The sequence below is a fragment of the Apteryx mantelli genome, chromosome 1 (genome assembly GCF_036417845.1).
Source record: "Apteryx mantelli isolate bAptMan1 chromosome 1, bAptMan1.hap1, whole genome shotgun sequence".
Taxonomy (NCBI): domain Eukaryota; kingdom Metazoa; phylum Chordata; class Aves; order Apterygiformes; family Apterygidae; genus Apteryx; species Apteryx mantelli.
In genome coordinates, this window is record NC_089978.1 from 196,447,228 (window position 1) to 196,464,638 (window position 17,411).

General features: G+C 37.4%; 1 protein-coding gene across 1 annotated transcript in view; it reads left to right on the top strand.

Annotated features, from left to right (window-relative positions):
- Nucleotides 1–10,858, top strand: part of KCND2 (potassium voltage-gated channel subfamily D member 2) — a 293,899-nt gene extending 283,041 nt beyond the window's left edge. The window contains exons 4-7 of the mRNA XM_013956488.2: nt 2,200–2,298; nt 3,903–3,998; nt 8,660–8,907; nt 10,681–10,858. Of these exons, the coding sequence (XP_013811942.1) occupies nt 2,200–2,298; nt 3,903–3,998; nt 8,660–8,907; nt 10,681–10,858 (621 nt within the window). The remainder of the gene's footprint in view (nt 1–2,199; nt 2,299–3,902; nt 3,999–8,659; nt 8,908–10,680) is intronic.
- The last annotated feature ends 6,553 nt before the right edge of the window (nt 10,859–17,411 follow it).

Sequence of the window (17,411 nt, forward strand, 5' to 3'; positions counted from 1 at the left end):
CCTCCTTCAACAGCATCTCCAAAGCATCTTGAGTTTCTAATGCTAATCAGCATTGTCAAGAGAGATCTTTAACATATTTATAAACTTAACCCAGTGTACATATTTTGTCTCATGACTGAATTCTGTGGTACTGGTAAAGCTCTTCTCTCAACCTTCATCCCATCATACTAGTGTTGCAACTGAACACTTCCACATTGAAAATAGTGTGTTTTCTTCCTGCCTGAGGGAATTTTTAATTGCCAGTTTTGAGGACTTGGCCCTAACCATTCCATTGGCCCCAGATGCTCCCATTAAGGAGCATTTGTGGGCCTGGGACTAGGAGCTGTTAACTATTTCGAACTCTCATCGGCTCTGCGGGACCCCCTTTCTGCAGATTGCACTGGGTAGCTCACTGCAGGATGCGAGACTGCCTGGGCACTGTTCAGCTGGGGGTAATCAGAGAAAGAGCCATGACTGAAAGAGCCATTTATTCCCAATCCAGTCTCTAGGGTCCCCATGAGAGGAGGGTGACAAAGTAGGGAGGCTGTAGTTGTTGTTTCAGTGGTAACAGGAGGAAGGAGAAAACAGGAATTTAGCTGTGCAAATGCGTAGTACAGGTGATCCAGACAACAACTAGGACACTTCATTCCTTACCACTACAATCAGTTATTTTACAGTTCTAGCTAGAAAGGCTATGTACACTGAGGAAGACAGGAAACCAAAATGTTGTTCTAATACGGCTGATACAGCAAAAAAATGAGGCAACTCAAAAAGCTCTCATGAGCTTTTTGACTCAGCGATGCAAACATGCACAGCATTGTCCTATCTTCTTTTGGAACAATTAAATGATAATAAATACATGACATATAGGCCAGATTCTATCCATGTTTGCTTTTAACTGTCATGAATTTCTTGGCTCACTGTTGAGAAGACTCTTTTGCAAGTCTGAGGCTGTGAGTGCAAAGAAGCGTGGTGTTGAGTCATTCCTCAGAGTCAGTTAATTATTAATCATGCCAGAAAGGAGATTTGGCGGCTGCAATAACCAGGCTGCTTCTCTCTGTAAGTGCTCAGGGATTCTCAGTCATTCCATAATGACATTTAATGCCACAGAAATTGGGGAGGGGGGGGGGGGAACATGCTGCCTCCATTTTCTGAAAATATCAACTGGGTAATTATCAGATATGAAATCCCTATTAATAAATCAGACTCATTTTTTCAAGTTCTTCACATTTGTCTCCTTTTGTGCTTCAGCAGCAGTCATTCAACTCCAGTTGCTGCTTTGCACTTGGCTTTCAGAATCATAAAGCTAGCTGTGAAGACAGACTCTCTCTGACATATAAGGAACCAGCCACAAAAGTTACTTAAACCAGGATGCCATTCTAGAAATCCTATAAATGTTTCTGTTTTCCATAACATTGGTCTAGAGAGGTTTTTTCCTTCATATTCTACTGTGATGTTGGCTTCTAACTGTTCTACAGAAAGCAGGAATTCAAAACATCCTTCACTTACAAGCCACCCTCTCCTCTGGGATGGAAGCCACCTACGCAAACAAGAAACCTCACCTGAGAAATCTCTAATCTTATCTCCAGCTCTCTCAGCAATTTGATGCCTATAGTCTCCAAAAAATCAGATTTTGGTCAGATTATGACCAATGGTGACAAGTATTAATTCTAATTATGCAAGCAGACATGAAGAGGCTTTTAAAAGGCCTGGCAGGCGTTCAGAAATTTAGACTGCAGTCAGTGTGCAAACAGCTATCACACTCTCTTATACAAACAATCAGAATGCTCTGAGAAACCTTGGAAGCTCACAGCAGTTGAAATATTATGTTTTTTGTTCCATTTTTCTTCTTTAAAGGGATTTTCACTGCAGGAGCAGTTGAGATGGAAGCCATGTTCCTGACCCATAAGGCACAAGGAACAACACAATTGCAGCCACACAAAGAAAAGAGGCACTTCCATGCCAATCTGTAATCCCTTCTCCAAAATCATTGTTCTTACTAGTTGATGCAAACAAATAAAAACTTCAATGTCATTTGTATTTTAAATGGAAAAATAATTGTGATTTGCTCCACCTAGAGGACGATTTAATACATTTTATCCTTTCAGTGATTATGACATCAGTATTCATAAGCGGCTGATTTCAAATAGCTGTTTCAGATAAACAGCATAACGGATATAAGTACAAGTGACATTATTCCTTTTTGTCTCCTTTACACAGAAAGCCAGACTTGCTCGAATTCGTGCAGCAAAGAGTGGGAGTGCTAATGCCTACATGCAGAGCAAACGAAATGGCTTACTGAGTAACCAGTTGCAGCAGGTAATGTTTTTATATATTCCACCTCCAGAGTAACAGCTTAATAATAGCCCAGCAGTAGTTTATTCTATTTATCACCAGGACAAGTCAACTTGGGTTTTTAGGCAATGTTATCTTCAGATGTACATTAAGGAAGAACAAATTGGACAATTATTATTTTTAAAGAAAGCTTATGAATATTGATGACAGGGTATAAAAAATGAAAGAAATGGCTAGATAGAAATGCTGGATTCAAATATAATCCACATTTTTAGGGGCAGATCCCATAAAAGACTTCATTAAGACAGGGCACAGTGTTTGCCTCTTATGGACATAAGCGGGATTCATCTCATTTGGTTTCAGACAGCTAAAATGTGGGTGACAGAATCTGGGTACCCTCTCTTCATCACCAGCAGGGGAAAGAGGTAACTCCAGAGTTCCATTCACATGGGCAGATGTTGCAGAATGAGAATGTTCCCTGGAAAGTGCCTATTTTTCTCTGAAGAGAATTTCAGTGATTACTTCAAACATGGGTGTCTACATCATAGATACCTAATGTCACCTGAGGCGAATCCCTGGCACCTTCCCCCTGCCGAGCATCCCAGGATGCAGAGTTGGGAGCCTGAGGCTGGGAATGGGATCCCCAACAACCCCACGGCTCCGCAAGATGCCTGGAGACAGCATCATAGCCACTCAGAGCTAGCCAGGGGGGAGGACTGAAGAAACAGTGTTTCTTAATCCCTACCACTTTCTGGGATTTAGGCAATTCCCTGAGGAATACAGGGAGGCTTCCATTCCTCTATGCCCTTTCTGTTTAAAAAGTGTTAAAAAGCTTAACACTTTAACATATAGCCAGAAGAGGAGGAAGTGGCTGTCCAGTTTAGCATAAAAGCCTGATAGTCAGAACACTCATCTCCTCCTCCGCTTGAAAGAATTCAAATCCTTGAACTAAAGAGATACCAAATAGCTTAATTGCCATGCAGATTTCAAATATCCCAAAGCTGAATGATAATCTTCCCTATTCTCCCACTTTCTCTCTTATTTAGTTTGCTGCTTTCTAGTGAACAATTATGAAAGCAATTAATAAACAGTGGACACTTTCTACTTAATTCTTCATTCTGTGTCAGTAGCATCTGCTGTACACTTTCCTAACTCAGCAGATTGGGATCACTGACACGAATTTTTGAGTAAGCAGCAATACCTCAAATTCTTCAGCACTGTGAAACGATCCCAGGAAAGCAGCTATGTTTAATTTCCTTCAAATGAGGCACATTCTCAGGAAAAAAGTATTTTACTGTCACTTATATTTATGATAACATAAAGTATGCATTGATTGAACATTCAAAGTTTACATGTTAATTGCATTTACGAATTGTGCTAATCTGTCTATACACAAAAGACCTAAGAAGGAAACATTTAAAAGGAGTGCAAGGGAAGGATAGAAAATATTTTGATTAAAAAACGAACAAGCAAAAGAGTAATCATGTCCAAGCTAATTTGGGTTATACCATGTAGATGAAGCATTGCAGTTATGCTACAGTATACAATCCAGATTAGTTCTGATCAAATATTTGGATAAGAGCCCTCTTGTTCAGAAATGAGAATAATACAGTTGTATGTATTAACAGTCCTCCAGTGAAGAAGAACAGGCCTTTGTTAGCAAATCTGGCTCTTCCTTTGAAACACAGCACCACCACCTGCTTCACTGCCTGGAAAAAACCACGGTAAGAAAATGGAATTTATGGGAAAACACTTCTAACATCAGTCTAATTCTGAATGTTTTCAGTATTTCTTCTAATTAATAAACCTTTATATGACAGACATTAGCTAGGAAGAAAATGTATTTTATCTTATTTCAAAATGTTATATACACTGCAAGTAAATAGCAGAGAGAGATCCTGGATGAGTGCCTCATTTAGGGTGAAAGATACTGGCATCAGTGAAATGACATGAGTATAGCTCAGCTGCGGATGTGACCTTCAGTATGGTTTTTCATACGCTGCGTAACAGATCTTTTGCATTTTTCTGCAGTACAGCTTAGAGGCACAATTTGTAGTCCTTACACATTCAAAACTCTGCAGTCAAAGCAAGCTTTTGCCTGAGCAAATGCTGGGCATTTATATGGGGGGAGGTCTTTCCTGTGGCATGAGCATGATTCTGACCAAAGTAACTGCAAGAGAGGATCCCTGGGCATCTTATTTTGAAACTTCAACCATTTAATCCATATGCAGGTGCAAAGCTTCAAAGTTTTTTGGCTTCAGTTTAGACACTGACATCCCTGTAGAAATCAGTGACATAATTCGTAACAGTCCAAACACACTTATCTAGATTTGAAACTCCCCATTAATCAAAAGGACTACTTATCATGTGTGCTCTGCCTTTTTCCTTGGTAAATACCTGGATAATTACATAGCTATGAAGGATAGTAAATTATAGCAAAGTTATGATTCAGTAATAATTAAAATGCCATGTTCACCAATAGTATAATTCTGGACAGATAATGTCACAACAATAACACTAATGATCCCTAATTTTACATTTTTTCCTCTTTTATCATTTCCTAAGAAAGTTAAAAACATAAAGACTAGTTATGTTGAATTTAATCTTTATAGATTTAGGAAATGGGCATACTAAAATTATCTCCTTTTTTTTATGCTTTTGAGGGGTTATATTGCCATGTAGAATATACCCTATATTGTAGGTAAGTTGGTCAACATCTATTAAACTGCCATTTACAAATTTACATCTAGTTTTATAGGTTCCGGGTACATCTAAAAAATTATATGATAGTGGCCATCAGTATGCACCTTACCATGGCATTTCTCGACAAATGGTATAAAACCTTGATGCTACATTAGTAGGTGCTGAATATCTGGATTATGAGGTAACTTCATAATTTTATCCATTTTTATGCATAAGGAATTACTGAAAGAAAAAAAAAAAACACAGAGTTTCTCAATAGGACACAACTGACCAGATACGAACACCTACAATGTCTAGACTGCTGGCTCAGATGTAGATTCCCTGATGTGTTCTGGAATCTCCTTTAGATCTAAATTTATCTGCATCTTAAAAGTGCCTATTTCTGACTACACAGGGAGCTTTGGGCAGTTAGCTCAGATGTAGAAGCCCTTACTGCTAATGTTTAACAGCAGAGAATGTTAGCTGAATCCCCTCCTGTATATTATCTCAACAACATCTGGAAATCTAACAACTGATAATAAACTTCTCCTATCCATCCCTTAATACTCATGGCAGTTTTAGAACTGTGAAACAGAGAATCAAGTATTTTATTCTTAGATGCCAAATCAAAGGTTCCAGTTACTTCATGGCTTCCTTCCCCAGTTCTACTCCAATACTGTGTCAATCCCTCCTTGAAATCAACATTTAAACACTTAGATAGCTGCCAAAGGTTAAAAATTGCACCTCAGTGAAAAACCTGTTCTGTAACTTCTCTTTAACTTTTGAGTACATAGCAGAACTTGCTATTTTGTTGTATTTTTATATTCTAGTTTTAGATTTTGATTAAAAGACTTGGTAATGCTTCTGTTATACATGATAGAGAAGGTCATTGCAGAAGTCTTACTGCTACTGCTTGAAGAGATGAAAAATTTTTCCCCCTACAGACATTACTAAATTAAAATACAATGTAGGTATATGTATAATTTACTATTTTCATTTTGACAGCATTTGCTTTTAAGCAAAATGGCCCAGTTCCTATGTCATTTAGATATTGATGTGTCACCTCACAGGTACTTACGTTGCCTTCATGCTGACTTTTGGAATATTCATTTATGATCTAATGTGTTGTAGCACAAAATGTCTTGCTTCCTATTCACAGTATAATGTAGTTACTTTGTCAAAAATCAAACTGGGTACTTTAGGAATACTTTCGAGACTTTTTGTACTAGAACCCTGTAATAGCAATTTGCCTGAAATTGTTCCACAGTTGATTACAAACATATTCTAAAACCCTAGTAGTAGCCATAGGTCTTGTCAAACTCTCATAGAAACCATAGAAAAAATTCTAGTCATTTGGTGGAAGATGGATTCAACCCTAAAACTTTCACATTTCCTCTAATCATAGTGGTGGAATATGTAAGCCTTTTCTTTTTCTCTTTTTCAAACAGTTCTGTTTTAATAACAACAACAACAAAGTCTATAAAGCAAGTATTATCTTATTTCCTAAATTTGCATATAATCTAATTCCTGTTTTTCTTGGCTGTTGGGTCCTACTTCTGACACTGGTGTCCATACAACACATGAACACAAAAATGTACATAGGGGCTCCAAGTTGTATTCTGGTTGCAACTGCTTGGTCAGACCATGCATTCCAAACATTTAAGCAGGAATTCGAAATTTTGTGGGTCCTCCCCAGCTTGTGGGATCTGGCAAGTTGCTGGTTCCTGTGATAGTAACACAAGTGATATGGCTTCTTCCTTCCTTCATCTTTTGAAATATCATTTTGTGTGAGCATCAGCCAAAAGTGTTTTTCATCTTGTCAAGTAATTTAAAATCTGTAGGATAAGATCTCTTCTTCTCTAAGAAATACAGTGCAGGCCACAGATGGAATTCTGTGAAAGTTACATTAATAATGAAAATAATTACACCAAAATTTATATTTTACAGGATAATTTTAGTTGATATAGGCACAGTTAATTAATAAATACAGTCCAATATTTTAATTTGAGCTACTATATTGTTTCAAAATGTTTCCAGTCTATTTTAAAAGTTCACTCAACAACCCTCTTTAATGTATGCTGCTAATTGAATTCTTGTTGGTTGCTCCATAATAGTTTTAGGAAGCACAAAATTACTTTCAATCAGAAAACTAACAGAGCTCTTGGCAAACATGCTAGAAGCCATTGAATATAATCTAAAGATAGCTATTATGTCATTTTTCTCTCTGAATTTTATGTCCACTGTGTGAACACATTTTGAATCTTGTTTTATGTCTGACATACACCTTATAAAAAGTGAATTTTCAAGCAAGTTCTTTCTTTCCATATCACTTGACATCAGCATTCTTCAACACTGCTCAGTTCCACACAAAATTATGTCTGAGCAAAGGAGAACAGAAGAAATGAAAATAATAATAAGCCTGTGAAGGTATTTCAATTTCTAGCAAACATTTGGCTACAATTGTGACTATTTACTTTGCTCACAGATTTGATATTTGCATCATAATTCTCCTGGAAAACATGAACATGCACATACAACACCTACTAACAGCTACACGACCTTTCCATTAATATATCGTTCTTTAGGTGAGAAAACTAGTTTCCCGTATTCTAATATGTGAAAATGCAGCAGGCATTGAAGCAAATGCAAAAAACTTGAAGTGAATATGACTGTGAAGATTGTAAAACTACCCAGAGCATGCTTCTTTTACCATTTTCAGGGTACGCACAGTGATTCCAGCAGTAACTGGAGAGATTTTTTAAAAGGAGGCTTTCTCAAATAATACATAAACATTTTAGTCTCTGCGGGACATCTGGGTGGCTACTTTATAATTACTGTAAATATTCTTTATTTGTTCTTTTTACTATAAGCCACACTACTATTTCACACTTCTTAGCATACAAAGAAATTGTGGAAATCATGACTATGTGTGAAGAGCTCCCTAATCATATACTGAGTTAAAATAAACTGGCCATTGGCTGTAATTTTGATTCAGTTCTATGATAACCCTGTAAGATTATCATCTGTGCCGAGTTTAAGCAAAGATTGCCATTTCATTTAATTAAAGGCTGTTTTCTAATCTGATTTTGATATATTGATCATAATTACAAAACATATTAGGATCTTTTTGGAGATTTTTAAATAACTCCTGATCTGTTTAATTAAATCATTTTCTTTTAAACAGATACATACCTTGACAGGTACTATTTCAAATCCTGATTTCTAACATGTAATTCAAAATAAAGCTTTATAAATTCATCTGAAAAGTATACATGAGTTTTATTTGATTATAATTTAATATAGTAATTGTTATTTATTTCCAAATGATATTTAGTGCATTTACATAAGCCCCGCTTACATTTTTATTAATAATCATAATGGTCTATTTTGTGGCTCTTTGTAAATTATAGATATTCATAATGCAACCTACATTATAATCATGTGATATTTTACAAAAGAATTTGGATTAATTTTTTCATATTTAGAGCTAGCAGTCTGAGAGTTTTGTTCCTGTTTTTACATTTTTATTGGTATTCAACCCAGGCTAACACGGCCTAAACACTATAATCAAGACTAAGCTGTCTAACTTTCCCAGTCTATTCAACAGTGTCAGTTTAAGCCTTTAAACAACCATTATTAATAAGTTCACTTTAATTATCTTTGTGTGTGTGCTTTGTCCCTGTGTTGGATTCCTCTGGACTAGAATCACGAGTTTGTGGATGAACAAGTCTATGAAGAGAGCTGCATGGAGGTTTCTACAGTCAATAGACCCCCAAGCCACAGCCCCTCTCTCTCATCTCAACAAGGCATTACTAGCACTTGCTGCTCACGAAGACATAAAAAGACTTATCGCATCCCAAACACCACCATCACTGGTAGCCGTCAAGGCAGCGTACAAGAGCTCAGCACCATCCAGATCCGATGTGTGGAGAGAACACCTCTGTCTAACAGGTACTTTATATGCATCGGTACCCCAAGAGCTGACCCACCACTGTTTGTTAGAGAAGAGATGTAGATGTTTTGTGGCCTCCACAGGTAGGTTGTGAAGCTACAGGTCAAAGTAAAACAGTCATCCAAAAATGTACACTGGTACTGAAACATCCTCCACTTGTAAATGTCACTTAATTTGCTCCAAGTTTAATCTGAGCTAATAGAATCCTCTCTCTCTGTCCCTCTTCTTTGCCCTCTCCTGTCCTCCCCACAAACTATTGTGCATTATTTACAGAGAATAGCTTCCAGGGATTCCAAACTAAACAGAGGCCCAACCATTACAGGCCATGATGAACATATTATAAGAGAAAGCCAGCAGTAGAGAGATATGCAATTCAGATGTACAAGATGAGCAAAATGGAAGAAAGTTCTGTTGCTGCTATTTCTATTAACTTGGTTCAGAAACAGAGGCAGAATGAGATTTCCTCATATTTTCACAGAAAAGGGAAATAAAACTAGATTCCCAGAGTCCTAAGTTCTCTAGTCATAAAAAAGACTCTTCTATATAAAAATATGAAATAGATGAGAAAAATATATTTCCTGGTTTGAGGAGTTATTAAAAAAGTGAAGAAAGTGCAATTCAAGAGGCTGTAATGTACTGAACATCTTGGTACTCTCACAAGCAAACCATTTGGCTTTCAGGTATATCTGAGCACCACCTCTGAAAATATAGCAAAGATCTCAGGAGACTCAAAAATGTTTTCCATTGAACTCAAATATGTCTTCATTAAAAAAGAAGCATTTTCAGCACTAGTTGCTATAGAGATTCAGTCCTGTTAAGTGACATTTTGAGTAGCTTACTGTGAATAGTTATTAAGTTTGGATTTCACTTCCATGAACGATTCAGCAGCTTGTTGCTGCTGAAGTTTTTCAGCTGTTGTGCAATGGGACCTCTTGGCCAGCACAAAGCTGCAATCTATGTCTTAGATTTTCAGGAAGTATTCTGCCTGGATCCATTGTTCCTCTGCTAGAGGACTTCCCCACACCATACTTCCAGTCATAGAGTACATAAAAACACAAAGCACAAACTTTCTGCTAAAAACAAACTAAAAAGCTGAAAGAAAGCTAAAAGCCCAAGCACAAAACATAGCACCCAGTCTCACCTCAACAGAGCTTGAGTTTTAGAAGTTTCTCATAATGCTGAGGCACTGCTCTATGCCCTCATAGAGCTAAGATACAGCAAGTCCATGGGCACATTAACTCAACCTCAGTCAGTGCATACAACACTGTGTCTTACTGTTGAGGATACACAACATACAAAGAGTTCTTAAAATATATATATATATATAATATATATATCATGTCATAGAAGTCAGTCAGAGACTGGAACTATCCCTTACTTTCTACTTTTCTACATAACATGTCCCTTGACTATTGTAAGCTTGCTTTCTCCAGTGAACAGCTCAAACACCTTCCCTGCTCAGAAACATTTAGATGTTGAACTCGGACCCTTTTAGAAATACTGTTGGAAGGAAGGGAGAGAGGGGGACTGCCCACTGGCACAGCCGCAGGAGCATTGGCTGCAGGGGCACATAGTGCGAAGGTTAGAGAGTGCACAGGGGGCTGGCTACCACTGCAAGCCTTCAGGGTCGAGAAATGACTGTGCTACTTGGCACCGAGCCTCTGAGCCCTCTAACGTAACAGCATGAAGATGACCAGCTGAGGTAGTGGAATCTGGCACATTTTTGGTAACATGGACTTTCTTTCTTCATGGATTTTTGTTTCTTCCTCCAGCCGATCCAGCTTAAATGCCAAAGTGGAAGAGTGTGTTAAACTAAACTGTGAGCAGCCTTACGTCACTACAGCAATAATTAGCATCCCGACACCTCCAGTCACCACACCTGAAGGAGATGATAGGCCAGAGTCTCCTGAGTATTCAGGAGGAAACATTGTCAGAGTATCTGCTTTATAAAATAAGGAATTATTTATAAATCAGAATAAAGACCACTTGCAAGCTGAGCTCTAGCAGTGAGAAAAGAGTTCTGAAGAATGAAAGAGCTGACAACGACAACACCCCCTTGATGCGTGCGCCAGCAGCAACCAATCGAGAGGTTCAGGAGAAACAAACACTTTGGGTTTCAGTGTCATAGCGCATTAACCCGAATGGAGTTTCTATACACTGTTTGAACTGATAACGCAGTGGAAGCTTCTGTGACCGTTCTGACTTACTATATGAGCACAATGAAATGTCCCCATTGATGCTTCTTCTTATCATGAGAGCTCTTTTTAGAAAAAAAGAAAAAAAAACACAACACAAAAATAGAAACAAACCTATGTTCCTGCTGAATGCAAAACAAGAAACATTTTGATAACATGTCTTTTTTTTCCTGTTAACAAACCACAAACTTGTTGAGAAACTATAAAAAAATGAAAGAAAAAATGCTCATATGAAATAAGTTTGTATTGACTGAAAGAAATACAACCACAATGCATGCTGAAATTATTTGGAGCTGTGATTTCAGTTTATTTATGTTGTTTTTCAGATTAGGCATGATAAAATATTACTGTAGAAAGGAGCATTTCTGTGCACTTACAACATGCTGATTGTTAATGTTCCATGGTAGTTGTACAAATAACTTCCCTTCGAAAAAAGCAGTATTTCTTATTCAAACACTCATTAGTGAACTGAAGGTGTTCAGTTAGTTCAATATTTATTATTGTTTTATCTTGCTTCCTAGGTACTGTTACAACTGCAATAAGTCATTGTACACCTGTTGTATCAGGAATCAGGATTTTTTTTTAATAGATATTTTACACAATTTCATCTGCACTATAAACTTCTAATGGCAAACATTTAAATAATCTTATAGCCAAACTGTGCACCACAAATGTGCTATTCAGTCATTGTTCTTTTTGTCCACTGTCCTCTATTTCTATGACAGTACACTGTCCATTCTAATATTACTGCACTATTTGGGATTTCAAGGCTACTGATGAATTGGCACAGTCCTTTGTTCTGTAAACATCTTGCCTACTTTTGTACTTTCAGAACAAACCTCTTGTCCTTGTGTACTGTTACAGTATCAATCCCATTTGAATTAAAATTAAAACAAAGGGGTTTTCTTGTGATCAACCAGCACTTATCTCCAAGCTTCCTTTGCTAACGTTTTGCAGTATCCAGTGTATAGGCTATGGTGGAAGACACTGAAAAACATTCAGTGAAAATAATTGCTAAATTCTTTTTGTAAGTAGCTGTAATTCACATCCTAAAACTTGAGAATTTATATTATGTTAAGATACTTTCTTACCTAACAACACTGACAGAATAATGGTTTGGGTCCCAAAGCCACAAAAGTATAACTGATTTAAGTTGGAATGTGTCTATAACAACAAGTCTAAAAGACAGTGTAAGGGTTCTCCACATTAAGCTTTTTTGGTTTCATTTTTAAGACATTAATGTTAACAGAAACCTTTCTGAAAAAAAAAGTCATCTTTCTTTATGAGGGTACAGTAAAAGAGATATATTGTAATGCTTTCTATATACATGGAATACCATACATCATATACATCAGATATACATGAAATATATGCATATCAATACATACATATATACGTCAAAACCACTGGATCAGAAATAATGGCATGTCTGCAAATGAAAATATGCATACAAATCAAAAGGCTCAGTGCATTAGAGGCCATTATGATAAATGATTAACATACTCAATAATCTGAGTAGCATATGTTTCAGTACAGCATTTATCATTCTACTGACCTTAAAATTTACTGTAAAAGAAAACAGCCACTTAAAACTGAAACTTGCTGATTATATACTTTTTACTGCACACAGATACTGATATTTCTCCCTGCCTGTCAGATATTGAAGAATAGATGATGGAATATGCTACAGTATATTCACCAAAATACTAATATTGTCACATATCAGAATTAAAATGCAATTAAAAATAGTATATAATGTAACACATTGTTCTTTTATTGTTTACTTATTCAAAAACTTGGTTAATTTGCAATTAACTTCCCACTTTTTTTGTGAAAATTAGAATAATTTACTCATTGCAAATTGAACTTCTAAATTTCTTCCAAAACTTGATAGATAGTAGAAGCACAAATTGTCCTCTGACATACAAGATGCTCATTCTGAGTAACTCTGCTGAAGTCAATTACGTTTCTCTGCTCTGTTTTACCCAGTTATAAAATCGCACTAAATTTGCTGAAGCTGGTGGGTTATGTAAGCTTTACTGCAGTGTAAAAGAGAGGCAGAAGGAACCTAGAGCTTCTACTTGCATCCCACATCTACCCATAATTACTCAGAAAAAAAATACAGCTTGATCCCCACCCTCTATCAAAGAAATTGTTGATATAAAAACTGCCTTGCTATTAGCAATCTGTAACAACTTCTTTGTGTCACATGGTACTTGAGTAGTTACATCAGGAAAATAATGCAAAAAGGTTGTTACTAAAATCCATTTGGGACTGACTGCATACAGCCCAGGAAACCTTCTGATTCCATCAGATCATGTATCTCTTAAGAAATCTGGCCTCTTTATTCTTTTTCATATGGACTAAAAAACCTGCATTACAGCAATACACTTGCAGAACAGTTACACCCCGAACCAACTTGTACTTTCATTGTTAAAAGACAGCTTAAAGAATAATTTAATATGATTTTGCAGAATGCTGGTCCTGTCTCCTATTTCCATGTCACATGCAAAATCATTAATTTATTCTGAATTTGGGAAATACACATTATTTTGGTGTTTTAGGTGATTTAAATGCTATTTTGGTAGTGAATGACTGTTGATGACTGTGTAAAATGCATCTGTACTGTACATGAAATGTAATTATTTCTGTGTATCATACAAAGAAACAAAGGCTGTTGTTTTTGACAATTTTGATTGGCAGTCATATATCGTATTTCAGAAGGCAGCATAATACATGTTTTATGCTGAATAAATAGACATTTGAGGAATATTTAAATAAAACATCTGCATGCTTGAATGGGTCAACCTGGTTTTGCAATAACTTATTCATGGAACTTTTTTTTTCCTAACAAGATTCAAGGAACACTAAATCTGAGGGCAGCAAATGTCCCTGATGCTAACTCCAGGCAAACTGTGAGCACGCCTAAACCAAAACAGAGCCAACGGGACCAGCGTGCTGCAGCTCTGTAACGCAGAGCAGCCCTTTTCCTGTGTGAGTGGCTAGCACATTTTCCTTCACAGGCTGCTCTTCACTAACAGAGCTACCTCAAGGAGTCTTTTGCCATTTCTTATCCCAACCTGCATCAGCAGAAAAAATTGGGTCATTAAATTGTTTCCAGCAAAGTGAACTCTACATCTTTATCTGCATTTTTTTTAAAAGGTATCCACTATGTTCTGAACACATCTAGACACCAACTACTGAATCTCCCAGGCCACAGTACCACCTCAAATCTGATATCAAATTCCCTCAACAATATTACTGCATAGATGAGATCAAACTCCTTTTGTAGCATAATAGCAGATAACACACTGTGTATCACTTACAGAGGAAACTAACAATGCAGATCATGCTGATTTATCAGTCATGTATACTCTATTACGGGCACGCATGACAGCTACCTTTGTCAGGAGCTTACTTTTAGACTGATCTGTGAGGGAAAAGCCTTCTAATATAAGTAACATCTGTCTGTGAACCATCCTAGAGCATTTTTAAAGAGAATGATTGTCCTCTAGCTACAGGATACAAACCAAAAGCATACACTTAAATTTTGAGGCTTCGGATATAATTACTGTAGAAACACACTCGCTCTTGAGAGAATGTTTTCACAGTGGAGAATACAATACAAATTGCACTTGTTCTATGGAAGAGGGTGACTTTCAAAGCAGAAATTGGTCTGGAGAAGAATAAATTGCTAAAAATCACAGGATCATAGAGATTTGGGCAGGGAGGGTGCTTAAGAGGTCATATGCTCTCTCTCCTGCATCTGGGACCAACACGATTTTATTTTCCCATTGATCACGGAAACATTTGAAGATTTTTAGGTGTTCTGGAATAGCAATCAAATGTAATTACTCAATGGAAATGATACTGGATTTGTAAATGTACAGATAGGCACTGTAAATGAGCTGTCAGGAATGAACAAGATCAACATATTTAGAACTGATGAAGACTAAGATATACCCAAGTACCTAGACAGCTTAGTTTAACTGCCGGCCTTCATTATTTATTAAAAGTAGTCATTTTACAGTACTTTGTACAGTACCTCTGCACAGGAAAACGCTGAAAGTAGGGGAGCCCTGAACGAAAAGCAAATAGATGCATGAAAAATTCTGAGCTGTTTAAGACATTTTTAAAGAAATGCAGTCAATTATAGGTGAGTTTTAAAGTTTTAGACACAATCTCATTTCAATATAGTAATTCATATGAATTAAACATGATGTTCTGGTGGTAAAAACTTCAAAAAGTATTTGAAAATCCCTGCCTAGATCACAATATAACCGTATAGTCACTCTGACCAAGTGCCTCTTTTTTTATTGCTTATTCTTTATATATGCCCTTAGATTTATGGGGTGCTTTTACACAATGAACTCTGTTATAGAGAACAGAATGCTTCCTCCAGAAACTTCTGTTATATGACTTGCTGGCAGATGAAGCGATACCTTGTCCAAGGACCAAAAATAGTAAAGATTATCTCCTAAAAGTATCCTTATACTCCTGAATCATTATTGCATGATGCCAAACTTAATAATCCACTGTTATGGAAACAGTTCCATTGATTCAATGCTGATTTACTGGGCTGAATGGGAACACCTGATGTAGGGCAGGGGTTGACCCATTATCTAACACAGATGCTGTCCTCTGCATTAAGTGATGGTCTGTGAAAAGCATTAAAAAGCAGCTCCATAGCTGCTTGTCACAACAAGAAAGATGCGGTTCATTACGGCAAAGTTTATGCTGCACAGAAGGAAGAATACACCATCATTCTCCTCTGGGTACTCCTGTGAGACTTACAGAAAAAGGAAATAAAAGGATGAAGCAGCTTTCACTGCTGCAAGTATCTCTGAATGCTCCCCTTGCCAAGCAGCCACTCTCCTACTTATATCCTAAAGCCCCACAGGAAAAGAATATACTTACTGCAGTCTAGTCAATGAACTGAAGAGTCTCTGAATAAACCCTAGAAAAACAGGAACACAGAATAGTCTGAGCTCAGTAAAATAAAAAGTTTGAAGGAGTTCCAATTTACAGCTGAAACCTAGATGGTCAAATGAGGTTAGATACTCAAAATAGGAGACAGAGACACCAAAATCCTCAACCTTCCCTCACTTACTTCCCAGAATACTTACCAGTAAACTTTACCAGGAAAGGAATTACTTTCAGCGTTCCTGATGTGTGGTTCTTTACCCAAATTAAGCCAACACCATTCTGAATACAAACTGGCTCAAGATCAGGTAAGGTTACCCTGAGTACAGAGGTTCACTATCCTGGGGGTCCACAAACATTGGTCTGTGAGGCCTGTCTACTAAATGCGCCAAAATGATCCCAGAATGACAGAACCCTGACCAAATCATATTTTGAGAAGCACTGCCTCAAACCCCTACTCTTTCTTTGCATGATGTGGGAGGATCTGTCAGCTCCTGGACCTAGAATCTCCCAGTTTAGCCATGATCTGATGAATCCCCTTTGTCATTTGAACAGAACAAAAGGCAATGAGCTTCTTTATTGAAAACCTGAACAGATCCCAGAGACATGCACAGACTCTTACCTATCCTTGAGCATGTTCTTCCAGGGTGCTCTACAAAATGTTGCTTGTATTCTAAACAAGGAATTTTATCTTAACCAATCTGGCAACCCCTACAAGGGCCATACAAATACCTTCACTTGCTCCCCACCCCTGTTTAATCTAGGACGGCACACCAATCTCCACTCTACACACACCCTCTACTGAAAAACCTCAGTCATAGATTTCACCTCTGTGCACCTCCAACCTCTTCTGTTAGACTAAAATTTTTCTGGGGAGTATAAATACCCCTCTTCAAGCCAAGCCCTAGAAAGAGGATCACTACAAGTCAATGCCCAACACTAAACATATACATACATATATGTACATAGATGTATACATATATATACACACACACAACACAAAATTTGGACATGGCAGCAATATTGAGCTCTCACAAACCTAGCTAAGGAATCCTAATCCAGATAAGGAGACCCTAAAAGGGACTCCACCATACCTACCTTTCCCTAGAAAGGGGGGAGCCGTTATCTCTGAACCTGTTGCAGCAAGCGTACACTACTCACCCTTCTCAGAGAGCTGAATTCCTGCCCTTAGAATAACCTACCTGCACCTAATGGCAGCGTTTGCTAACCATCTGGGAAGCCTAAAACCAAGTGATCTTGCCTGTTAGTACCTCTAATTCTAGCTGCAGACTTCTCCAGTGAATCTCCTTAACCAAGCCTGCTTGCCATATATGTTCCTTCATGAACTCTAACCCTAACATGGAAAGATACACAGGTAACCTGAA